At 48.8% G+C, this 25721-nt stretch overlaps 1 protein-coding gene across 11 annotated transcripts in view; it reads left to right on the top strand.

Annotated features, from left to right (window-relative positions):
* The window catches only part of CASK (calcium/calmodulin dependent serine protein kinase), a 770397-nt gene that overhangs the window by 459249 nt on the left and 285427 nt on the right, over window positions 1–25721 (top strand). For all 11 annotated transcript variants that reach the window (XM_033947671.1, XM_033947669.1, XM_033947668.1 and 8 more), the window contains exon 12: window positions 1525–1602. In XM_033947671.1, coding sequence (XP_033803562.1) covers window positions 1525–1602 — 78 coding nt within the window. The remainder of the gene's footprint in view (window positions 1–1524; window positions 1603–25721) is intronic.

Raw genomic sequence — 25721 nt, 5'->3', positions numbered from 1 at the left:
ATTCCAGCCAAGAGACAGCTTTATGGCATTCATGCAGCAGAGAAACAATGGTTCTTAAGGACAGTCTTAGTCACAAACCAGGATGGTGGTAAGCAGTGAAAACATACAAGCTTTTAAATGCAGAGGTTTTCCACAACGTTTCTGAGAAGCATGCAGGTTGTGCAATCAAGGAAGCTGCCGTAGCAACATCTAACAGCTGATGCCTGCACAGGGAGCTGCTCTCAGTGAACCATAGGAACAAAGCAAGCTGAGTATCCTCCCCGGTGTTTGACTTAGTTTAACCACTATTCTACTCAGTGAAAGATACAGTTCCTTAGTTTTAAGACACAGAGAAAAAAATGCAGAAAACTTTACAGTCCAAAAATATATACTTTCTCTTGCAGCACCCACAATCTGCATACCAGGGAAAAAGATAGCAAAGAAAACAGTCAGCAAACTCGTGTTTGTTTCAGGCCACTTCCATTTGCTCTGGCCAAACTTCAGCTGCAGCACTGTTGTCCTCAACAATCATAGCCTCTCCAGGCTCTGAGGAAAAGAACTCTGGAGGCAAATTACCCTCTACCTGCTCCTCAGTCATCTCCCAATTAGTGCTGTGTACCTCAGCTGGCTGGTCTGTGTGAAGCCCTATTCTGCTCTGAGCTTCTTCCTGTCTCTCCCCCCCTTGCTCTCTGCTGAGCCTCGCTTTAAGCTGAGGAAAACCACACCCCCTTGGCTTAGGTGGTGGGAAGGGCTTTCCTTCCTCAGCCTGTGATGTTTCTCTAAAAGAAAACTTTCTTTCTGGTTTCTGCCTTACAGGAACTGGGTAATAGCAGGGCAGAAATTTCCTGCTTGGCTTTGGCACTGCCTCAGGTAAGGCAAATCTTTCCTGTTCTAGTCTGTTCTGCCATTCTGAGTCAAACTCATCTTCCCTGCTCATAGGGTAGTCAGCTATATTACTGTCATGGGCTCTGACCTGGTCTGCCCTTCTGCACCAGGGTTTGTGTGATATTCTATATTTTCCTGTGATAAACCTTGGTATTGCAGTAGTTTTGTCACACCACCCAGGCCCATCTATGGCTATGCCAATGTTAAGCAGTTAAAGCAAATGAAATCATCACAATCTCAGTCAGGATTTTCTTTAGTGTTGGAGGGAAGGAAAAGCATTTAAGGCTATTGAAAGTTTCCCCTGCAGCTGTATTGATGCTTATCAGAAGCCCATGCCAGCATTGTACTAATACTGAGAATGGATATAGCATGGGAATGCAAGAACCAACACAGGTAAGTGGAGTTTTCAAAATGAGGGATGTAGATACATAGCAAATCTCCTTTTATAGATAGAAATATGAAGGATAAAATAAAGTGCCTAGGAACATGACCACTTGAGAAAAATAGGAAAAAAAATGGGTAAGCAATTACTTTTGCTTTAAAAATGAGATCTTTGTACTGTAGAAGTAGTACTGCATCAAGATGTCTCTCTTAAGTAACTGCATAAATTAACAAAACATCATATATAATTAACAATATCTTATCTTCTTTTGATTTCAGCTATATGACAAAATTAACACAAAATCTTCACCACAAATCAGAAATCCTCCAAGTGATGCTGTACAGAGAGCCAAAGAGGTAATTGCTGCTTATTTTTGGTTGCAAATAAGATCTTGAGATATTCTGGGCCAGTCAACAAACAGATGTGAAAAAGTATAGCAGAGATTAGGCTATAGTAGGGTTTTGTTTTGCAGTGTTCTATCTTTCCAAGATGATATATACTTCTCCCTCCGTATTCGCGGTTTCTCGCATGCTAACTCCTCCCCCTAAAATTACATCATGGGTAAGTACCTGTACTGTAGAGTGAAACAATTTTTTATTGAACAAACCAGAAAAAGGAACAAGTATAACAACCGGAGATACAGTAGTTAAAGATATTATACAACAAGGAGCCCCCGATTCCAAAAATCCCCCCCCCCCACCACCCAAGCCCGCACCCCCCCGGATCCTACCCCTCACAACAAAATGTAAACCAGGCAAATATAGAAGAAGCAGTCAATAGAGGCTAATAAGAAAGAATGCATATAAGCTGGGTGCATACACACTAAAGGACAAAACAGCAGCACAGGAACCAAAAAGAAAAAGGAGCAAATATCCCAACCCACCGAATTGAGGAGGTCTGACCAATGCCAAATGGAAATCATACCATTCAGGGCCCTGGTCTCTGAGCCCCAAAGGTCAATACGCATGACCTTCCCCCCCCCCCCCCCCAAAAGACCCCACTCCCCAAAGCAAACACACCAAAGAAATGCAAATCAAAGGAACAGACAGACCAACAAAAAAAAAAATGAGAGAAAATAAGAAAATAAGCCAAGCAGAGGAAAGGCCACCAACCCCACCTCATTCAAGGCAGGCTAAACTGGCAAGATATTAAGAATCATACTATGGGTTCTATGCGACAAAGAATATATGTAAGGTCCCCAGACCCGTAAAAAAACTTAGATTGGCGCAAGGAATGACGCACCCGACCCCTCTCAAGCAACACCAAAGCATGTAAGCGGTTGCGCCAAGCCCAATAAGAAGGGGAGTGTTCCGAGACCTACTCCCCTAAAATAATTTTCATAGCCACCAACCCAGCCTTGCGCAAAAATAGCCAGCCAACACTTGAAGGGAAGCGAAAGGCCTCATATTTATCCAAAAGAAACCCCACCGGAGTGAGAAAAATAGAATGGCCTAACAAAAGTTCCAAATGGCGGACCACACTCATCTCCAGAAAGCTCGGATGACAGGACAACTCCAGAAAGCATGGAAAAAAGACTTAGTAGCACCTGTACATTTCTTACACTGGGCAGACTCTACTAGACCAGCATGAAATAATTGAACCCTCATAAAATAGGCACGATGAAGCACCCGAAACTAACATCCCCAGAGTTCAGCCGACACAGAAAGGGTGGGGATGCATCATATAAGACAACTGATGTCCAGATCCGTGGGACCTAAGCCCAGCTCTGGAGCTCAGCGTGCACATAAGGACTCCCAAGCCCGGGGCTGAGCAAGAGAGCACAACGTCCGATGCAACTCAGAAACAGACAAGCCGACCTCCTCAAATTGACTGAAAAAAATCATGAAGCTGAGTCCCCAAACCCATCTGCAGACCCTCCACCGCCAAAGAGCACACATAATGACCCAATTGTAAATAAGCAAAAAAAATCATTCACCTGAATCCCATCACGGAGGTGAAAAGTATGCCATGGAGGAAGAGAACCATCCGGATGGAGGACATGCTCCAACACAGTCAAACCCAACTGGGCCCAACGACGAAAGAAGGCAGAAGTGCAACCAGGGAGAAACTGAAGATTCCCCTGTATAGGTAATAAATCAGACACCCCTGGACTCCCCCCCAGCCCAAGTACCAAAAGTCTCCAACTATCGTGTAAAGAGCCCAATAAAAGGCTGGAGCGTAAAAAGGGAGGATCGAGGAGCATGTAACATAAGAATTGCCGCTGCTGGGTCAGACCAGTGGTATATATGATTGTATATGATGATCTTAAGGTGGGCAAATAGGTTGAAAAGGTGATGACGAAGGCTAGAAGGATGCTAGGGTGCATAGGAAGAGCTGTGGCCAGTAGGAAAAAGGAGGTTTTGATACCCCTGTATAAAACTCTGGCGAGTCCTCATTTAGAATATTGTATACAATTCTGGAGGCCACACCTTCAAAAAGATATAAATATGAAGGCTATGAAAATGGTGCTTGGTCTTCATCGTAAGGTGTATGGAGACATTTTTCCTACTGGCCGGTGTGGATTAACCCAAGTTTGTTGCAGCGTGTGAGAGCGCTCTATCTGGAGTATGGTCGTTTGGGGTACTGGTGTTTGAAACAAGCAGAAGCGGTGTGACTGGAAGAGAACCCAGATAAGTTTTTTTTTTTTGCTTAGTTTCGATAGTGCTTGGTGTTATTACACAATAGTTTGTTTTTGGAACTGATTCTGACTGATCCTGTGGAGGAAACCGATGAACAATGCAATAGATTTACAAAATATATTTTTGTGGAGTTTTTGAGCCCATGAAGCATTAACTGATGCTTTTTTTTCTCCATAAACATTTATGCTATGTTGAGCTGAGTACAATATACTGCAATTTTCTCCTATTCTGTATTGTACTACACAGTGGTCAGTGGAGTGATCATAACTGTGTCAAGCCTATTTTTTGTTTTTTTCTTTGATATTTTAATTATGCTTTCTTTTGAGTAATTGAAATCACCCATTCTTTGAAGGTGTGAGTAAATGGAGCCTGTTGTAGTATATCTAGATTTCCAGAAGGCTTTTGACAGAGTTCCTTATGAGAGACTACTGAGAAAATTAATGGAATAGAAGGCAAAGTTCAATTGTGGATTAAGAATTGATCATTGGCCAGAAAACAATGGGCAGGGTTAAATGGCCATTTTTCTCGATGAAGGAGGTTGCATAGTGGTGTGCCGCAAGAATCTGTACTGGGACCAGTGCTATTTAACTTATTTATAAATGATCTGGAAATTGGAACTACGAGTGAGGTGATTAAATTTGCAGATGACACTAAACTGTTCAAAGTTGTTGAAACACATGCGGACTATGAAAAACTACAGGAAGACCTTAGGAAATTAGAAGACGGTATCCAAATAGCAGATGAAATTTAATGTGCACAAATGCAAAGTGATGCACATTGGGAAGAATAATCCAAATATTAGTTACCAGATGCTAGGGTCCACCTTGTGGTTCAGCCATCAAGAAAAAGAACTAGATGTCATTGTAGACAATACGCTGAAATCTACCATCCAATGTGCGGCAGCAGCAGCCAAGAAAGCAAACAAGATGCTAGGAATTACAGTGGTACCTTGGATTACGAGCATAATCCAGTAATCCAAAATGCTCGTTTATCAAAGCGAGTTTCCCCATAGGAAATAATGGAAACTCGCTTTGATACGTTCCCCCCCCCCCCACGAGAACCGGCATTGCTCCCCCCGAAGGCCCCCCCTGCGATCCGGCACCCTCCCCCCCCACAATGCGGCACCCCCCCCCCTCCGACGCAATTGGGCACCCCCCCCCCCCCCGCCGCTTCATACCATCATCTGGGCACTGGCACCGGCATGTCCTGTGCTTGGTGCCGGTGCCCGAAGACGGTAAGAAGCGGCGGGGGGGGGGGGGTGCCCGATCGCTTCGGGGAGGGTGCCCAATCGCTGGGGGGAGAGTGCCGGATTGCAGGGGGGAGGGCGCTCGTAAATCGAGCCACCGATTTTGCAAATGTTTTGCTCGTCTTGCAAAACACTCGCAAACCAGTGCAGTCGTAAACCGAGGTACCACTGTATTGGAAAAGGGATGTTAAACAAGACTAAAAAGGTTATAATGTCTCTCTGTTGCTCAATGGTGCAACCTCACCTTGAGTATTGTATTCAGTTCTGGTCTCCTTATTTCAAAAGAGATGTAGTAGCACTAGAAAAGGTTCAAAGAAGAGCAACCAAGATGATAAAGGGGATGGAACTCCTCTTGTATGAGGAACGACTAAAGAGGTTAGGACTCTTCAGCTTGGAAAAGAGACGGCTGAGGGGGAGATATGATTGAATACAAATTCCTGAGTGGTCAAGTGGATCAATTTTTTACTGCATCAAGATTTACAAAGACTAGAGGACACTCGAAGTTAAAGTAATACTTTTAAAATTAATAGGAATAAATTTGTTTTCACTCGGAGAATAGTCAAGCGCTGGAATGTGTTGCCAGAGGATGTGGTAAGAGCGGTTAATGTAGCTGGTTTTAAAAATGGTTTTGGACCAGCTCCTGAAGGAAAAGTCTATAGTCTGCTGTTGAGACAAACATGGGGGAAGCCACTGTTTACTCTGGATCGGTGGCATGGAATGCTGCTACTATTTGATTTTTTTGTCAGGTACATGTGACTTGGATTGGCCTCCGTGAAGATGGGATACTGGGCTAGATGGACCATTGGTCTGACCCGATAAGGCTATTCTTATGTTCTTATATTTCATAAATCTTTTCAACTGTATTTTCGATTGATAAGGTACCAACAGAGAGAATGTTTTTTGGGGTTTTTTTTTAATTGGTTGTCATTTCATATCTGCTCACTTAACAAAAAGATGTTTGTTTGTTTATAGAATTTTAATTTTTAACCAGACAAATCACTTATACAGAAAAGCAGATATTCTTTAGCACTCTCCAGACCAGTAGAGGTTAACTTTACGAGTGGGTATATATCTGATCATGACCAGCAGGTGGAGACTGAAAACAAAACTTTGGGACAGTATATCCTAGCCCCTCCTCTCTATTTCCCTCAGTCTTCTTTCAGTCTCCAGCAGGTGTTGAGTGATCTGTACCCATCTCCCTTGGTAGGGCTGTTGGAATTTGTTTAGGGGGTTTATTGTCCCTGTTTTTGGCCGGACGGAGCTTGGGCGGACTCTGTTTGGGGGTTCGTCTGACCTCGGGGGTGTCAAACCCGGCGGGTCACGAGCGGGGTCCCTCCCCCCACTTCCTCCACCTCCCCACATTTTTTTAGAGGAGCCTCAGCAGTAAGCCTTGCCCCCTAAGTCAAGCAAGGCATATTGCTTTGAGAGCCTGTGGAGTCTGTTCTGTAAAAAAAATAAAAAAAAAAAAAAATCCTGAGGTAGTGCTGGTCTGGAGGGTTGTTTCCCTTTAAGAAAACTGTATTTTACTGTATTTTTTCATGTAACCGGCACTTTTTTTATAGCTAGGTCGCGTATGGAGCAATTGTGCCCTTCTCCGGGGGAGTAGGACACAATTGAGTCCAGCCGCGAGGCACTCGCGGCCGGCCTGAACTCGGCGGTTTGGGTCGGTGAGGTGGTGGAGCTCCGTCGGCAGCGGCTGCAGGCGCCCAGAGCTCCCCGCCGATGGTGCCTCGCGAGTCGGCTTGGAGCAGTGGGGAAGCCCGGTCTTCCACAACCGCCCACGGAGGGATTCCCCGAAGGATTCCCTCTCAGCTGATTTTTTGACAGCTGATGCCGACTTGCCTGTCTTAGCGGCTGAGACTGTTCAGTCTTCTCAGCCGCTACAGGCCATGGAGGGAGCATTTTTGGCGGGAACTTCGCCATTTTCTTTGTCTGGCCCCTCCATTTTGTCTGCAACCTCAGGTGACCTTCCCCCTGTATGGCGAACACAGGGGCAGGTTTCAGCATGGACCCCTGCTGGGGCAGGGAGTCCCTGGGGACCCCCAGGGGTTTTTTGCCCCCAATTTATTTTCTTTCTTTGTGCGGACTTTTGGGGGTCCCACGTGCGCCTGGGGGGTTTCGGGGGGGGGTTCCCTCCGCGCCCCCTATGGCTTTGCCTCCCTCTTTTCGTTTGGCGTCCCCTCTTCCTCCTCCCTCATCCAAGCGCCCGCGGGGGGGCTTGGATTGCGAATTGGTGGGCGGAGGAGCGTGTTGGCCTGGTTGAGGACCTGGCTGCTTTGGCGGGCTTCCAGGATCCTCTAGAGGGGACGCCCGTTGGCAGCGGGGCGGCGGGTTTCCCGTCTTCCAGAGCAGATGCGTCCGTGGTGCGCTTTTTATTCAGAGGGATGAGCTTTTAGACCTGTGTAGCAGGTCTCCTTGGTGCTGCATTTTTGCAGTGGCGCCACCGGAGACCCCGCGTATGGGGGCCCCTCTGCTTCAGGGGGTCTGTCCTGTTTCCCGCTCTTTTCCTGTGCGTCAGGATTTGCGGGATTTTTGTGTTGGCGCAGTGGTCTATGGGCGCAGTTTCGTTTGGTGTGCGCCTTGGCTCTTGGGTATCCCGTCCCGGAGGGAGGTAGGGCTACCTTAATTTCGCCAATGGGGAACGCGGTGGTCTCGGCACTTCCTAAGCGGCATACCGTGCCTGTTATGGACGGTTCTGCTCTTAGGGTCTCGGAGGAGCGTGCGTTAGAGACACTTCTTAAGTATGATTTTGATGTCTCTGCCTTTGGGGTCCAGGCTTTGGGGTCTAGTCGCTCGCGCCGTGTTTCGGTGGGCTGAGCGTGTCCTGGATCGGGAGTCTGATGACTGGTCTCTAGTGGATCAGGAGGTAGCGAAGATTGCGATGGCTGCCTCGTTCCTCTCAGATGCTCTTTATGACTTGGTGCGGATTTCGGCTAAGTCTATGGCGTGGCCGCGCGGCGTATTTTGTGGCTGCGCGCTTGGGCGGCAGATTCTGCGTCCAAAGCTAAGTTTACTAAAGTTCCCTTTAGGGGGTCTTTTTGTTTGGAGAGGAATTAGATGAGTTGATTCAGACTCTGACGGACTCGAAGGTGCCCCGTCTGCCTGAGGACCGTGCCCGCCCTGCGTCTCGGTGTGGGGCTGCCCGGGGGCGTTTGCGGGAATTTCGCAAGTATCGCTCGGGGCGTGGGGCTGCTTCTTTCCCGGCTCAGGGTTTTTCCCGGGGTCGGTTCTTCCAGCGCATGCAGCCCTTTCGGGGGGCAGGGAATCCCTCCGCCGGTTCCCCCGCTTCCTGTCCTGCGCAATGACTCCTTGCCGGCGCCCCCTTTGGTTCGGTGGGGGCCCGGCTGCGCAAATTTTTCCCCAAATGGGCCGAGATCACGTCCGATCAGTGGGTCCTTGAGGTGGTGCGGGACGGTTACGCTCTGGAGTTCACCCGCTCTCTGCCGGACCTTTTCCTCGCTTCTCCATGTCAGACTCCATGGAAGACGCAGGCTTTTCGTCAGACCCTTCAGCGTTTGCTAGATCTCGAGGCAGTGGTGCCGGTGCCCCCTACGGAGTGGGGCACCGGCAGGTACTCCATTTACTTTGTGGTGGCCATAAAGGAGGGGACCTTTCGGCCCATCCTGGATTTGAAAGGGGTCAACAGAGCTCTCAAGATTCCGTCTTTCCGCATGGAAACGCATCGGTCGGTCATTCTGGCGGTTCAGCCGGGGGAGTTTCTTACGTCTCTCGATCTGACGGAGGCCTACTTGCAAGTTCCAATTCGGGCCTCTCATCAGCGCTTCCTTCGCTTTGCGATCTTGGGGCGGCACTTTCAGTTCTGTGCGCTTCCCTTTGGTCTGGCCACGGCTCCTCGGACGTTCACCAAGGTAATGGTGGTCGTCGCGGCAGCCTTGCGGTCGGTGGGCATCCTGGTTCACCCCTACCTGGACGACTGGTTGATTCGGGCAAAGTCGTGGCAGGAGAGCTCCCGGGTTACGGCTCGGGTGGTGGAGTTTCTCCGGTCGCTGGGCTGGGTGGTCAACCTTTCCAAGAGTCGGTTGGTCCCGGCTCAGCGTCTGGAGTGCCTTGGGGTTATGTTCGACACCTCCTTGGGGAAGGTCTTCCTTCCAGAGGCCCGGGTGAGCAAATTGCAATCTCAGATTCGCCTGCTTTTGGCGTCCTGGGGTCCTCGGGCGTGAGATTTCCTCCAAGTCCTGGGGTCAATGGCGGCGTCCCTGGACGTGGTGAGGTGGGCGCGGGCCCACATGCGTCCTCTTCAGTATGCTCTGCTCCGGAGGTGGTCTCCCCGGAGGCAAGATTTGGATGTTCCGGTTCCCCTGCGAGGCTTGGCGCGCTGCAGTCTGCGCTGGTGGCTCCGGACCCCTCACCTGGTTCAGGGGGTGGGTCTGGATCTCCCGCAGTGGACGGTGCTCCTTACGGATGCGAGTCTCCTCGGTTGGGGGGCTCAGTTTATGGGCCACTCAGCTCGGGGCACCTGGTCTGCGGAGGAGGCCTCCTGGTCGATCAACGTGTTGGAGACCAGAGCGGTCAGGCTGGCGCTGTTAGCTTTCCACTCCCTTTTGCAGGGCAAGTCGGTCAGAGTCCTGTCGGACAATGCCACGGCGGTGGCTTATGTCAATCGTCAGGGGGGCACCAAGAGCACTCCTGTGGCGCAGGAGGCGGCTCGGCTCATGGTTTGGGCGGAGTCCCATCTTCTGGACCTCTCGGCTTCTCATATAGCCGGGGTAGAAAATGTTCAGGCAGACTTCCTCAGTCGTCACTTCCTGGATCCAGGAGAGTGGTTTCTCGGCGCCGGAGCATTTCGGTTGATAGTGCAGGCTTGGGGGCAACCCCTGATGGACCTGATGGCCACGAGTGGCAACGCCAAAGTGCCCCGCTTCTTCAGTCGGCGCAGGGACAGTCTGGCCGAGGGTCTGGATGCTCTGGTCCAGCCGTGGCCAATGGAGGGGCTCCTGTATGTGTTCCCTCCTTGGCCGCTGGTGGGCAGAGTACTTCTTCGCATTGTTCGCCATCTGGAGCTGGTGGTTCTGGTGGCTCCGGATTGGCCTCGGCGTCCGTGGTATGCGGATTTGGTGAGGCATCTGGTGGCGGATCCTCTTCCTCTGCCTCTCTTGGACGACCTTCTGACGCAGGGTCCCATTCCCATGTTCGACCCGTCTCCCTTCTGTCTTACGGCGTGGCTCTTGAAAGGGGTCGCCTGAGCAGGAAGGGTTATTCAGGCAAGGTAATTTCTACACTCTTGGGGTCCCGTAGGCTTTCTACCTCTTGGGCTTATGTGCGGGTTTGGCGTCTCTTTGAGGGATGGTGCCGGGCGCGGGGAGTGGTCTCTTTTCGCGCTTCCCTGCCTCACATTCTAGAATTCTTGCAGAATGGCCTGGATAGAGGCCTGGCTTGGTCTTCTCTCCGGGTGCATCTTGCGGCCCTGTCGGCTTTTCGAGGGTTGGTGTCAGGTCAGCGTTTGTCGGCCCTTCCTGATGTGATTCGGTTTTTGCGGGTGGCCAAGTTGCTTCGGCCTCCCATTCGGCCCTCGATTCCCTCTTGGGATCTCAATCTGGTTCTCTCGGTTCTGGTGCGTCCGCCTTTTGAGCCTTTGGATGGCTGTTCTTTGAAGGACCTTACTTTGAAGGCGGTCTTTTTGGTGGCCAGTACGTCTGCTAGGCGTGTTTCTGAGCTGCAGGCGTTCTCTTGTAGGGCTCCCTTCTTGGAGTTTTCTAGGGAGCGGGTCGTCTTGCGGCCTGTTCCTTCCTTTCTGCCGAAAGTAGTGTCTTCTTTTCATGTCAATCAATCGGTGGTCCTCCCGGTCTTGGGAAATCGGGAGGGCTCGTCTGAGCAACGGCAGCTGCGCAAGTTGGATGTCGGTCGGGTTCTCCGCTCTTATGTGCAGCGGACTCGGGAATTCCGGAAATCCGATCATCTCTTTGTCCTTCTGGCGGGTCCTCGTCGGGGGGCTGGCGCTTCTAAGGCTATTATTGCGCGCTGGATCAAGGAGGCGATTGCTTCCGCATATCTTCTGAAATAGAAGCCTGTTCCGGAGTTTCTCAAGGCTCATTCCACACGGGGTCAGGCGGCTTCTTGGGCTGAGTCGTCGCTCGTGCCTCCAGTGGATATTTGTAAGGCTGCGGTTTGGTCCTCCTTGCATTCCTTTGTTCGACATTATCGGGTAGATGTTCAGGCGCGTCGGGACGCGGTGTTCGGTGAGCGTGTTCTGGTATCGGCCCTTCGGGGGTCCCGCCCGTAAGAGGGACTGCTTTGGTACGTCCCACTCGTAAAGTTAACCTCTACTGGTCTGGAGAGTGCTAAAGAAGGAGAAATTAGGTTCTTACCTGCTAATTTACTTTCTTTTAGCTTCTCCAGACCAGTAGAGGTCCCCACCCTGTCTGTTGTTGTTGTTGTTGGGGCTGTTGCGCGGGCAGTTTTTGGTTTTTGCTGCGGGTTCTAGTATTTTTCAAGGGGCCGGGGAGAATTGAAGAACAGCGGCTGTGGCTCGGCTGGCTTAGCTGGCGAGCTGTGGGGACATTCTTCCTTCGGGAATTTCTCCTCTGCATTTTCCAACAGCATTTTGGGTATGTTATTTGTTACTCCTTTCGGAGTATTGTTTTTTCTCTCTGTTTTTTTCCAGTTCTTGGTTCTGCTTGGCTATTCGGCAGACTGAGGGAAATAGAGAGGAGGGGCTAGGATATACTGTCCCAAAGTTTTGTTTTCAGTCTCCACCTGCTGGTCATGATCAGATATATACCCACTCGTAAAGTTAACCTCTACTGGTCTGGAGAAGCTAAAAGAAAGTAAATTAGCAGGTAAGAACCTAATTTCTCCTTCTTAGAATAAAGAAATATTACAGTAAAACAACAAGAACTAGTTAACTGAGTTATCACTCAAGTTCACAAATTTGGATCCAAAATTACCAAATATGGAAAAGCAATAAGGCCCCAATTCTGTAAGCAGCACCTGCCATATGTCAATCACCGTGTTTCCACAACAGCAGGGACAATGTATCAGCCAGAGTCAGAAAAAACGTTAAATAGCAAGATAAAGACTGACTCACTCAGTAAAGCCAACATATGAGAAGGACAAGCGCTACTGTCTCAAAGCTCAGAGACTTGTAACTCTGAAGAGGGGAAGATAATCCTCTCTTAGAAAAAGAGTTTTGCATCCAATCATAGCTAGAAATGCAGTGAGGGCAAGTCCAACTCAAGAAGGCAACTGTTTATAATGCTTTCAATGATAATATGTTGATTCATTTTTGAAAAAAGTACAATAGGAGATTGCATTCAGGTTGTACAGAAAGTGAACTTATCTTGTAAGCATAAAGCTATACTCAGGGTCCCGACGCGGCCCCGTTTCGGCGTCTGCTTCAGGAGACCCCGCCACACACACAAAATGCTTGCAAAAGAATCACACTAATAAAGGTGTTCAAACTGTGGTCTGAAATACAAAAACCAAAAACAAAATGAAATGCTACAGATACAGACGCAGACACTCAAAAAGCTACTGAACCTGTGCAAGTTTCATAAAAATTAACAGCTGAAACGCATGAAAGGCACATAAATCATACATACCGGTCAAACAATAGAAAAATTCTGTGCAACAAGGAACGCCACCTCCCGCTCCGAAATTTTACAGCAGGAGGGGGAGGGGTGCCCCGTGCGCACTGACGTGATGACGTCATCGATTCACAGCTGAAGCGCAAAAAAGTAACTGTCAAAGGCAAACGTACAACACGACCAGGTGTTGTCAAAGAAAAGCAGCCCATTCAATTTCGCCATTAAGGCCATGTGGATGCAGAGTGTTCAGATTAAAGATCCATTTCTGTTCTCTCCTCCACAACTTGCAATGTCCACATGGAGAGTGATGTCCCAGAGGAGATAGCTGAGAGGGTTGACTCAAAAATTGAGAGTGGGTCAATCTCTGTTTAAGATATCACCACCCCTGGGGCACTCTATACTGTCCAAAACTGTGAAAGTCAGATCTTCCAATGCATGGTGTGCTTGTTGCCAGTGTTGAAACAGGGGGGCCTCCTGCACCCCTGTTCGAATGCGACTCATGTGCTCCCCAATCCGTAGTTTTAATTGACGTGTAGTACATCCAACATACACCAATTGACACGGACATGAAATCGCATACACTACATGATGTGAGTTACAGTTAGTGCTGAAATGAGTGTACTTCAGGTAAGGAGGAAGTGACATTTGTTGTATTGATACACTGAACAAACATAACTTGCAATGTCCACATGGAGAGTGATGTCCCAGAGGAGATAGCTGAGAGGGTTGACTCAAAAATTGAGAGTGGGTCAATCTCTGTTTAAGATTCGTGGCTTTTGAGAACGCAAACATAGGAATCTCATGAAAAGCTTCATGGTACTGCAAAATGGGCCAGTGACTTTTGATGATCTTCTTGATGTGGAACGCATGAATGGAATATGGTAAAACACACACCAAGGGACGTGATGAAGGAGCAGGATGTGACTGTAACAGTAAGGAGCGATTGGCGTACAAGCCTCTCTTGTAGGCCTTCTTGAGAACTGTTGGTGGATAACCCTTCTGTAAAAATCTGTTCCTAACCTCTTCAGCCCTGTACACATATTCTTCCACTGACGAACATAATCTCCTGAGACGCAAGAACTGTCCAGTGGGAATGTTGTCTCTTAAGTGCTTAGGATGGAAACTGTCATACTGGAGTAGATTATTTCTGTCCGTGGGTTTACGATAGATGGATGTCTGAAAAGTACCCTGATGTAGAACAACAGTGATATCCAGAAAAGCAACCTGATAACAGTCTCTGGTCATGGTAAACTGAAGATTCGAATCGCATTTGTTAAGCCAATCAAAAAATGATAGTAGTTCAAGCTCTGTACCAATCCAGACAGCAAAAACATCATCGATGTATCTTTTCCAAAATAGAAAATGCTGCCAGTGCTCTGAAGGGTACAAAAAACGGTGTTCAAATTGTGACACATACAGGCATGCTATAGAAGGAGCCATTTTTGACCCCATAGCTGTGCCTTTAACCTGTTTGTAAAACTGCTGGTCGAATTGAAAATAATTAAGGCTCAGTGCCACATCAGAAAAAACAAGGAAGGTAACCAAGTCACATCAAGGTCTGTGAGGGGGAAGCTCAAAGTGCCTAACTTGGCTCACAACTTGCAAACCAAATATAGTGTAATATGTCAAAGAACAAGTCACATTATATGATGTTATAGGGCGCTCTCAGTGTGAACCCTCAGTGATAGGAGCACAGCTCCGACACTTCACTTCTGGGCCAAGGCCATAAGCCTCCACCCGCACACCATCATCGAGCGCCCTGTGTGTGCAGAAATCAAACCAATCAACAATCAAAGTGAGTAAATGAAACTCAACACAAGCAACCTGAGCGACCCCCACACAAACCCTGCCAGCCAAACCCCCTCAAAAAACTCACGCAAAATCACAAACAAAGTCAAAAACCATACCAAAAAGTGAAAAACATGTCCAAAAGAAACAATACTTATCCAAAACTGTCACACAAACGGAAAAACCGCGCCAGGAGGAGAGGTTCAACCGCGCTGGTTTCGGGAGGAGCCCTTCTTCAGGAACCTGGCCTCCAACAGAACACAAGCAGAGAGGAAGGCTGGAGGGCGGGGTGCCCGGGAGGGAGAGCACACCGGCTAAAACAGATCCACAGGTGACATCATACACGAACCAACCAATCATACAGTGCCAGCACTCAACACAATCAGCACCACATCAAGCAGAAATAGAGTCCTAGATGTTGAAAAATCCATCTGCTGTAACTCTACGCGAATAACTTCAATGGCTTCACGTTGTGGAATATTAGTGTAAAGAGCTGCTATGTCAAAGGTAAGTAAAACAGCATCATGGGGTACATCCTGAAAAGCTGACAAAAACTGAATCATACTAGTAGAGTCCAAAACATAAGAGGGAGCCAAAGGAACCCTGTCTTTGAGGTAACAATCTATGAATGCTGATAAAGGTTCAAGGAGAGACCCAATGCCAGAAACAATGGGTCTACCAGGAGGATGGGACAGAGATTTATGAATTTTCGGAACAAAATAGATTACTGGTATCCTAGGGTGGGGACAGCTCAAAAATCTGAATTCCCTCTCCGTGATAACCCCAGTCTCCAATGCTTGCAACAAAAGCTGAGAAATGATATCCTGTATGGATTATGTTGGGTCCTGCTGCAAAAGTTCATAATATGTAGGGTCACTAAGTTGGCGCTGTGCTTCAGCGACATAATCCTGAGTGTCTTGAATGACCACCCCCCCTCCCTTATCAGCTGGATATATAACTATACTTGCATCCGTAGCTAGTGCAGAGACTGCCACATGTTGTTGCTTAGATAAGTTGAACCGGGTGGATGGAGGTGTCTGCTCTAAAGTACTAATGTCCCGCAAAATTAAATCTTCAAACGTTTGGATATGTGGGTCAACTGTGCCTGGAGGGCACCAAGAAGATTTAATCTGTAAGGTATGTGAACTGTCATAAGGTTGTGAGGATGTGGCTTCATCTGTGTAGAAATATTTTTTAAGTTTACAAGAACGAATGAATTTAAACAGAGCCACTCTGGTGTCAAACGGAACATATCGATTCGTAGGAACAAAAGATAAACCTTTATTTAATACTGAAGTCTCAACAGGAGACAACGTACGATGAGATAAATTGAAAATATTGGAGATTAAGGTGGTGCTTTTGTGGGTCGAGACCTGACCGGTCTTTTGCTGGTGGTTTTGGTGCCCCCTTGAAAATGGACATTGTGAGATGGATTTGAAATAGGACCCTGCTGTGTTTTTTGATTATCCTCTGAAGAATCAGACGATGTATGAGTATATGTAGGGCGTTTCTGACGTTTGATGCTACGAGCTTTGTCCATCCATATGTAAACAAAACCTTTCGTGTAATCCGTCTCATCCCTACGTAATTTCTTGATTTTGGTCTTCCTCAAGTCTGCCTTAAATGCATCTATTTTAAGATTTAACTCCTGTAATGATTTAGTGTATTCATCATGATTAACACCTTGCTGTAAAGTGGTCTTTGCTGATTGATATTCCTCCTGATAGGAGTCTAGCTCTGTTTTAGTTGTTTCTATAATCAGGAGCATCAAGTCCAAGGAACATTTGTTGAGTATTGCGTTCCATTTATCTAGGAACGCTGAGTTATCCAAAAATAGTCTAGGTTCTGTTCTCATACGGAGCCCCCGGGGGATCCTTTTTAATCTACAATATTCAGCCAATGTGGCAGCGTGCAGTTCAGCCCGCACGATGCGTTTGTGTAAGTTTTCTACATGCTCCCAATCTGTGGGTAAAGTCGTGTGTTCATCTGCTGTGAATAAATGAAAAGCTGATAATAAATCTGATGCCTGTTCTTCATTATATGAATGTGCCTCCCAGCCTATAGCAGCCATAATCTCACCCTGTAATGTAGGTGCAACTATGTTTCCACAACAGCAGGGACAATGTATCAGCCAGAGTCAGAAAAAACATTAAATAGCAAGATAAAGACTGACTCACTCAGTAAAGCCAACATATGAGAAGGACAAGCGCTACTGTCTCAAAGCTCAGAGACTTGTAACTCTGAAGAGGGGAAGATAATCCTCTCTTAGAAAAAGAGTTTATCCCAGGACAAGCAGGCAGGTATTCTCACTAGTGGGTGATGTCATCAGACAGAGCCCCGGTACGGACGTCTCACAAGCACGTGTTGCTTGTAGAAACTTAAAAGTTTCTAGATGCCCGCACCGCGCATGCGCCGGTGCCTTCCCGCCCGGAGATCCGGGCGTGTCTCCTCAGTTCTTTTCTTTCCACGGAGCTGAGAAGTTCAACTTCATCATGCGCTAGCTGAATTCAGTTAAATTTGCCTTCCTTGTCCGCGTTTTCGCTTTCTTTTAATTACAATTAACAGTACATTTCTTTTTCAGTTTAAAAAAAAAAAAAAAGAAGATTATTTCCTCCGGCGGGTCGAACGGGCCGGCCACGTGGCTCAGGCCCACAGGCTTCGACCTCGCGGCGGAGATTTTCCGGCCTATATCCCGGCTAATCACAGGGTTTAAAAAGTGCAGCAAGTGCCAACGCGCGATTTCACTCACGGACCCTCACCGTCGCTGTTTGCAGTGTTTGGGTCCTGACCACATTCCGAAATCGTGCAGGCCTTGCTCTACCCTTACGGCACGCTCATTCAAACGGCGTTGCCTATTGTGGGAATCGATGTTCAAGATGGACGCAGCTAAGGATCCTTCAGCCTCCACTTCATCTGATACCTCCCCGGTTCGGGCGAAACCGGTATCGACCCCTCCTGCATCGAGTGTGGTGAAACCGGCATCGTTCATCCCGACAACATCCACGAGCTCGACGTCGGTGCCTGCCCCGGTCTCCTCGGTTCAGGTACCTCTTCCTTCCACAGTACCACCAGTGGTCATCAAAGTGCCGAAAGCTACTAAGCAGAAGCACTCGACCTCGAAGGAGCGCGATGACCGTGCAGGAGGACCCCCTTTCGGTGCGGATCCCTCCTTATCGGCTTCGCTACGGTCCATGCTGGAAGCTCAATTCGTTGAGCTCATGCAGACCATCGGACCCGGGCTCATCGCTACCATACAGGGTGACCTCCCGGTACCGGTCCAAAGGGGCGGTCCGCCCCCTCCCCCTCCCCCTCCTCCACGCCGTCCGACCTCGAAAACCGACGAGGACGAACGGGGGAGGGCGGCGATGCCCATGCGGCAAGCCTCGCTTACCGATATGCCGCCATTAGAGCCCATTACGCCTCCGCGCCAACATGGGACCAGACCTCCGATCGATACTCAAAGCCCTGGGCATAGTCAGGAAGAGTTCTTCCGCACTCCTTACCAGACTTGGGTAGCATCGCAAGAATCCGCATCGCAACCCCAGTTGCGATCCACCGCTTCCAGCCCTATCCACCACTTGGGGGCCTCGGGAGACCATGTGATGCACAGACGATCCCGATCCCCGTCCCGCCACCGAGACGGGCACCGATCAAGACACTCATCTTGGCACTCTTCACGCCATTCGGAGGTGTCACCGCAGAAAAAACTGCAACGTATGGGATACTCCTCATCAGAGGTGTCCCCTCCGGAGGGACCGGAGTACGAGGAGACACCCGTACCCGATTCTCCTTGCCACTCCCCGATGTCCATGGATCCGGAGGCCTCTTCCTCCTCCAGCCCGTCTCACAGACCGACGCTGGCGGATCAATTGTCTTTCTCATCATTCCTCCGACAAATGGCGGATGATCTGGATGTGACCCTTGACACGGGCTCCCGATACTCCAAAGAGTATCTGGACACCATGCATTTACCTAACCCTCCAACGGAGTCGCTTCGGCTCCCTCTGCATAAATTGCTGGATCAGACCTTCATGCAGTGTTTCGAAACACCGTACTCCATACCGGCGATTCCCAGCAAACTCGATGCTCGATACCGCATCGTGCACCATAAAGGGTTTGAGGGCCCTCAACTCTCCCACCAATCCCTACTGGTCGAGTCCTCTCTTAAACGCTCTCATCCCTCTCAGGTCTACGCCTCTGTACCGCCGGGCCGAGAGGGGAGAACGATGGACAAATTTGGTAGAAAATTCTATCAAAACTCCATGATGGCGTCACGGGTGCTGAACTACAATTTCTTTTTCTCTTCCTATCTGGAGTTCTTCTTGCCGGTGCTCCGCAAGTTCACTCCGTTCATAGACACCTAAGCTCGATTCGAGTTCGAGGAAGTGGTAGCCTCCCTCTCCCAATTACGCCTCCAGCTGATGCAATCCTCCTTCGATGCATTCGAACTCTCGGCACGTGCTTCCGCAAGTGCGGTAGCCATGCGTCGCCTGGCATGGCTCCGTACAATCGATATGGATCCCAACCTCCAGGACAGACTCGCCAACGTACCATGTGCGGGAGCTGACCTGTTCGATGAGTCTATCGAAACTGTTACCAAGAAGCTGTCGGATCACGAAAAATCTTTTCAATCCATCCTGCGGCCCAAACCCAAACCTCAACAGTCTCGACCTTCCAGGCCACCCCTGATTTACCAGCGGCGTTACATGCCCAGACAAACGCCTGCTGCGAGACAACCTGCGAAGAGACAACCTCCCCAGAAGTCTCAGCAAAACCCTCAGCCACCGGCTGCACCTAAGGCTCCCCAGCCCTTTTGACTCCCCTCCTGGGAGCATAACCAACACCGTTCTGCACCCCTCAGCCTCTCCCATAGGGGGCCGCCTCCATCTTTTTTACCACCGATGGGAGGCCATAACCACGGACCTATGGGTCCTTACCATCATAAGAGAAGGATACTCTCTTCACTTCCATCGGGTCCCCCCGGACCATCCTCCAAGAGAGTATCCTTCAAGCTCGACACAGACCGCCCTTCTTCTTCAGGAAGTCCAAACCTTACTTCAGCTTCGGGCTGTTGAGCCGGTCCCGTCAGACCAATTGAACCGAGGGTTTTACTCCCGGTACTTCCTCGTCCCGAAGAAAACGGGCGACCTGCGACCCATTTTAGACCTTCGGGCCCTCAACAAGTTTCTGGTCAAAGAGAAGTTTCGCATGTTGACTTTGGCTTCTCTATACCCCCTCCTCGAGCAGAACGACTGGTTATGCTCCCTGGATCTCAAGGAGGCCTACACTCACATCCCCATTCACCCGGCCTCCCGAAAGTTCCTCAGATTTCGGGTGGGAAATCTACACCTACAGTATCGAGTGCTACCATTCGGCCTCTCTTCGTCCCCCAGAGTCTTCACAAAGTGCCTGGTGGTAGTGGCCGCAGCACTCCGGGACAGGGGTCTACAGGTGTTCCCATACCTCGACGACTGGCTCATCAAGGCCCCGTCAGCCCCAGAGGTCACTTCGGCGGTCTTGGCTACAGCCTACTTCCTCCAGAATTTGGGCTTCGAGATCAACTTTTCCAAGTCTCATCTACAACCCACCCAGTCCCTCCCCTTCATCGGAGCGGTCCTGGACACCACTCGACTCCGAGCATTCCTGCCTCTGCAACGCATGGAGTCTCTTCTTCATCTTTGCCAGTCGGTGTCTACTCGCCAAACCCTACCGGCGAGACAACTGATGGTGCTCCTGGGCCATATGGCCTCCACAGTACATGTGACACCCTTTGCCAGACTCCATCTCAGGATCCCCCAGTGGACCCTGGCATCACAGTGGAATCAGACGTCCGATCCACTAACCAAACACATCTTAGTCACACCTGCTCTTCGGCAGTCTCTACTTTGGTGGATGACCTCTTCGAATCTATCCAGAGGTTTGCTGTTGCACTCTCCCCCCCCCATCAGAAAGTTCTCACAACCGATTCGTCGAACTATGCATGGGGGGCCCACCTGGATGGTCTCCGCACCCAAGGATTCTGGACCAGTGCGGAAAGACTACATCAAATCAATCTACTGGAGCTCAGAGCCATCTTCAATGCGCTCCAAGCTTTCCAACACCTACTTCACGACATGGTGATCCTCATTCGCACAGACAATCAGGCCGTCATGTATTATATCAACAAGCAAGGAGGCACGGGCTCGGCCCTCCTTTGCCAGGAAGCTCTACGAGTCTGGGACTGGGCGGTGCGCCACAACGCCTTCCTCAGAGCTGTCTACATTCAGGGGGAGAACAACGTCTTAGCAGACAAACTAAGTCGTCTGCTACAACCGCACGAATGGACTCTCCATTCCAGCCCCCTTCACCAAATCTTCACACAGTGGGGGACGCCTCAGATAGACCTCTTTGCGGCTCCCCACAACTCCAAACTGCCTCAGTTTTGCTCCAGGATCTACACTCCTCATCGCCTCGAGGCAGATGCTTTTCTACTGAACTGGGGGAAACGATTTCTATATGCGTTCCCACCATTCCCGCTGATCCAGAAGACTCTGGTCAAGCTGAAACTCGAACAGGCCACCATGATTCTAATAGCTCCTCGGTGGCCCAGACAACCTTGGTTCTCCCTCCTACTCCAACTCAGCAGCAGGGAACCAGTACCACTTCCAGTGTTTCCTTCACTACTTACTCAACATCAAGGATCACTGCTTCATCCCAACCTGCAGTCTCTCCACCTGACAGCTTGGTTCCTCTCAACGTAACCCCTCACCAATTCTCACAAGAAGTGAGGGAGGTCTTGGAGGCTTCCAGGAAGCCCGCCACTCGACAATGCTACTCCCAGAAATGGACTAGATTCTCCTCATGGTGTGTTTCTAAATCAAAGGAACCTCAGCGAGCTTCCTTATCCTCCGTGCTGGACTATCTCCTACACCTATCTCAATCTGGGCTCAAGTCTACATCCATACGAGTCCACCTGAGCGCTATTGCGGCGTTCCACCAGCCCCTACAAGGGAAACCCCTCTCGGCCCATCCGGTGGTCGCCAGATTTATGAAAGGACTCTTCCATGTTAACCCTCCTCTCAAACCACCCCCAGTAGTTTGGGACCTCAATGTAGTCCTTTCCCGTCTCATGAAGCCCCCGTTTGAACCACTCAACAGGGCCCCTCTTAAGTATCTCACCTGGAAAGTGCTTTTCCTTGTAGCCCTTACGTCCGCTCGCAGAGTCAGCGAACTCCAGGCATTGATGGCGGATCCACCATTCACAGTATTCCATCATGACAAGGTGGTCCTCCGCACTCACCCGAAATTCCTGCCTAAGGTGGTCTCCGAATTTCATCTCAACCAATCCATTGTACTTCCAGTATTCTTCCCTAAGCCCCATTCTCACCACGGAGAATCGGCCCTTCACACTCTAGACTGTAAACGTGCTTTGGCTTTCTACCTGGATCGCACCAAGCCACACAGAACCACTCCTCAACTTTTTGTCTCCTTCGATCCTAATAAGTTGGGAAGACCCGTATCAAAGCGCACCATCTCTAATTGGATGGCGGCTTGTATCTCTTTCTGCTATGCCCAGGCTGGATTATCACTTCCTTGTAAGGTCACAGCCCATAAGGTCAGAGCAATGGCAGCCTCAGTAGCATTCCTCAGATCAACACCAATCGAGGAGATTTGTAAGGCTGCCACCTGGTCCTCGGTTCACACATTCACCTCACATTATTGTCTGGATACTCTCTCCAGACGGGATGGACAGTTTGGCCAAACAGTATTGAAAAATTTATTCTCTTAAGTCGCCAACTCCCCCTCCATCCCACTGAGGTTAGCTTGGAGGTCACCCACTAGTGAGAATACCTGCCTGCTTGTCCTGGGATAAAGCAATGTTACTTACCGTAACAGTTGTTATCCAGGGACAGCAGGCAGCTATTCTCACGTCCCACCCACCTCCCCTGGGTTGGCTTCTCAGGCTAGCTACCTGAACTGAGGAGACACGCCCGGATCTCCGGGCGGGAAGGCACCGGCGCATGCGCGGTGCGGGCATCTAGAAACTTTTAAGTTTCTACAAGCAACACGTGCTTGTGAGACGTCCGTACCGGGGCTCTGTCTGATGACATCACCCACTAGTGAGAATAGCTGCCTGCTGTCCCTGGATAACAACTGTTACGGTAAGTAACATTGCTTTTGCATCCAATCATAGCTAGAAATGCAGTGAGGGCAAGTCCAACTCAAGAAGGCATCACCGGCAGATGCCACTTCTAGAATCACAGCTCCCAAGGACCCTAGGTGCCGGAAATGGCCACAAGCCTTCATTTCTGGTGCCCAGGATCCTTCCTGAATTGTGGTCAGCAGCATATGATGATGCCGAATTCCGGCGCTGCCCCTAACCATACCCACTTCCAGGCTTCAACGTCACTTTCAATAGCTGTTGTAGAATCTGGCCCTAAGCAAATAGAAGAAATTAACCTGACAGGTGCAGCTTTACAAAACAAGAGCTACTTATGGGTTTCCTCTCTGATCATCTTTATCTATTTGGTGGCTAAAAATGTGGTCAAATGAGATGGTTCAAAGAAAAGATATTTCAAGGATTGATAATGAACTAAACATTTGCAATTTGCAAGTTCTTCCGGAATTAATCCAGGTACCTCTCCTCCCTTGTAACAAAAAAAAAAAAAAAAGCCCCAAAACTGTTGTAACTTCACTGGAAATGTCCAGTTAGCTCTTTTGTAATCCGCCTTGAACTGCAAGGTATAGGCGGGATAGAAGTCCCTAATGTAATGTAAGTAATGTAATGTAATGTAATATTTAAAGTAAAAAGAACCCCCAATCTGAAGTACACCCAATTTCAGCAGTAAAAACTGCCATCAACACTTATGAGTATCTCTAGAGACATCTGGAAAGATTTGAATTTTATATCCTAAAAATGACTTATGTCTGTTTTTAAAGTACACCTCAAAATCCATATCTCATTTAGTGCTAACCTACAGTAGCTACCAGTATCTGACAATTCCAAAATAGTAGGAATATCTATAGGATGGACATTATGATCAGTCGGTTCCTGATTCTCTAGTCTTTGATGGCAAATAATAAACCTGTGAAAATGGTTGAATATTTTCCTCAGAGACAACTAAAATTTTCTTAGTATTATTTCAACATGTCCTTATTCATCACTGTAAATATCTGGTGGCAATTCAAAAAAAGAGATTACACCGAATACCATTTTCCAGGGATTCAGCTTTCCTCCTCAAGCTTGTGATATCCTTAATAATATTTTGCACTTTGAGTCTTAGGGCTCCTTTTACAAAGCCACGCTAGGGCCTTAACGCGTGGAATAGCGTATGCTAAATTAGCTAAAAGATGCCATGTGTGCTAGCCCGCTACCGCCTCCTTTTCAGCAGGTGATAGATTTACGGCGCTAATCCGGTGCATGCATCTAATATAATAAAATGGTAAGCCGCGCATGCGCACTTCTTAAGCGTGCGTCCGTTTTCTGTGAGCTGTAGCTAGGAAGTGCGCATGCGCAGCTCACCCCCTGCCCTCTCCGTTGCCTCCCGCCTCCAGCGGCGTGACAGTTTTCAAAGAGGCGCGGGATTCTTTCAACGCGGAACCACCAGCCGTTAAAGCTCCTGGCGCTGACTCCTGACGGTGGAGCAGAGGCAAGGTAGAAGAAGATTTCCACTGCCCGACACCCAAGTCCTTTGTTGCCCCCCCCTTCCCTTACCGCGGCCACGACTGGCGATTTCAGCAGCGTGTCCAGCAGTCTTCACACGCTACTTCGGGCCCTTCTACTGCCCTGATTTGCTCCGGACGTGCCAGAGTAAATCAGGCCAATAGAAGGACCCGAAGCAGCGTGTGAAGACTGCTGGACACGCTGCTTGAATCGCCATGTGTAGTCGGACCCGCGGGAAGGGAAGGGGGGGGCCGCCAAAGGACTCGGACCCGCGTTTGTAGTCGCTACTGTGGGAAGGGATAGGGGGTAGAGGAAACAATAATGCTGCTGCACAGGGAACTGGTGTGGGGGGAGGGAATGCTGCTTTGGACACACAGACAGAGGGAGGAAGGGAGACAGAAAGACAAGAAGAAAGACACAGGGGCAGGTGCACAGGGAACTGGTATGGGGGGAGGGAAAGGTGCTGCTGGACAGGGGGGAGGTAAAACAAAGGGAAAGGGCTGCTGCTGCATAAGGAGAGCTGTGAAGGGGTGGTGGTGGATACAGGGGAGGTAAAAGGAAGGGAGAATGGACAGGGGGAGCAGGCAAGGGGTGGTGATGGACAGCCAAGGAAAAAGAAAGAAAGAAAGCGGCTAAGGAGAGAGAGAAAAAAAAATAAATAAAGAGAGACACACACACACATATATTCTAGCACCCGTTAATGTAACGGGCTATAAGACTAGTTAAAAATACTAGCACACCTTTATAAAAGGAGCCCTTAGTCAATCGAGTCTCAACTTTATTAACCAAGATATTTAGAGAGTCAATTTCAAACTTGGTATCTTTCAATTTTTGTTCGCAATCTTTAATTATAGTAGCCAAAAACTGGATTTGAGGACATAGAAACTTAATGAGATTTGTAATCAAACCCATAGATTGTCTAAGGCAGGGTGCCCACACTTTTGGGGCTTGCGAGCTACTTTTAAAATGACCAAGTCAAAATGATCTATCAACAATAAAAAAATTTTAAAAACACAAAGCACACTAAAAGGCAGAGAAAATGTTAATTATCATTCATATTCCAGGGTTTTTTCAAGGCAGATGACTCTATGCAATGTCACCTCAGTAACAACCATACAAAAATAGACAAATATACCCCCTCCCTTTTTACTAAACTGTGATAACAGTTTTTAGCGCAGGGAGCTGCGCTGAATGCCCCGCACTGCTCTCGATGCTCATAGGCTCCCTGTACTAAAAATCGCTATTGTGGTTTAGTATAAGGGAGCCATAGTGCAAAATAGACAGCAGATATAAATTCTCAAAACGGACACTTTGATCAGTAAATTTAAAATAAAATAATTTTTCCTACCTTTGTTGTCTGGTGATTTCACAAGTCTCTGGTTGCACTTTCTTCTTCTGACTGTGCATCCAATATTTCTTCCCTTCTTTCCTCCAGACCGCATTCTCTCCCCCAACTTTTTCTTTTTTCTCCCTGCCCCCTTCTTTCTTTCTGTCTCCCTGCCTCTTTTTCTTTCTCTCTCTCTCTCCATGCCACCCTTCTTTCTGTCTCCCTGCCCTCCCCCAAGCCACTAGATTTGCCGCCGCCATCAGGGAACAGGCCCCCAAGCCACTAGGT

The sequence above is a fragment of the Geotrypetes seraphini genome, chromosome 6 (assembly GCF_902459505.1).
Source record: "Geotrypetes seraphini chromosome 6, aGeoSer1.1, whole genome shotgun sequence".
Classification (NCBI taxonomy): Eukaryota; Metazoa; Chordata; class Amphibia; order Gymnophiona; family Dermophiidae; genus Geotrypetes; species Geotrypetes seraphini.
This window is presented reverse-complemented; position numbering and strand designations above follow the sequence as displayed.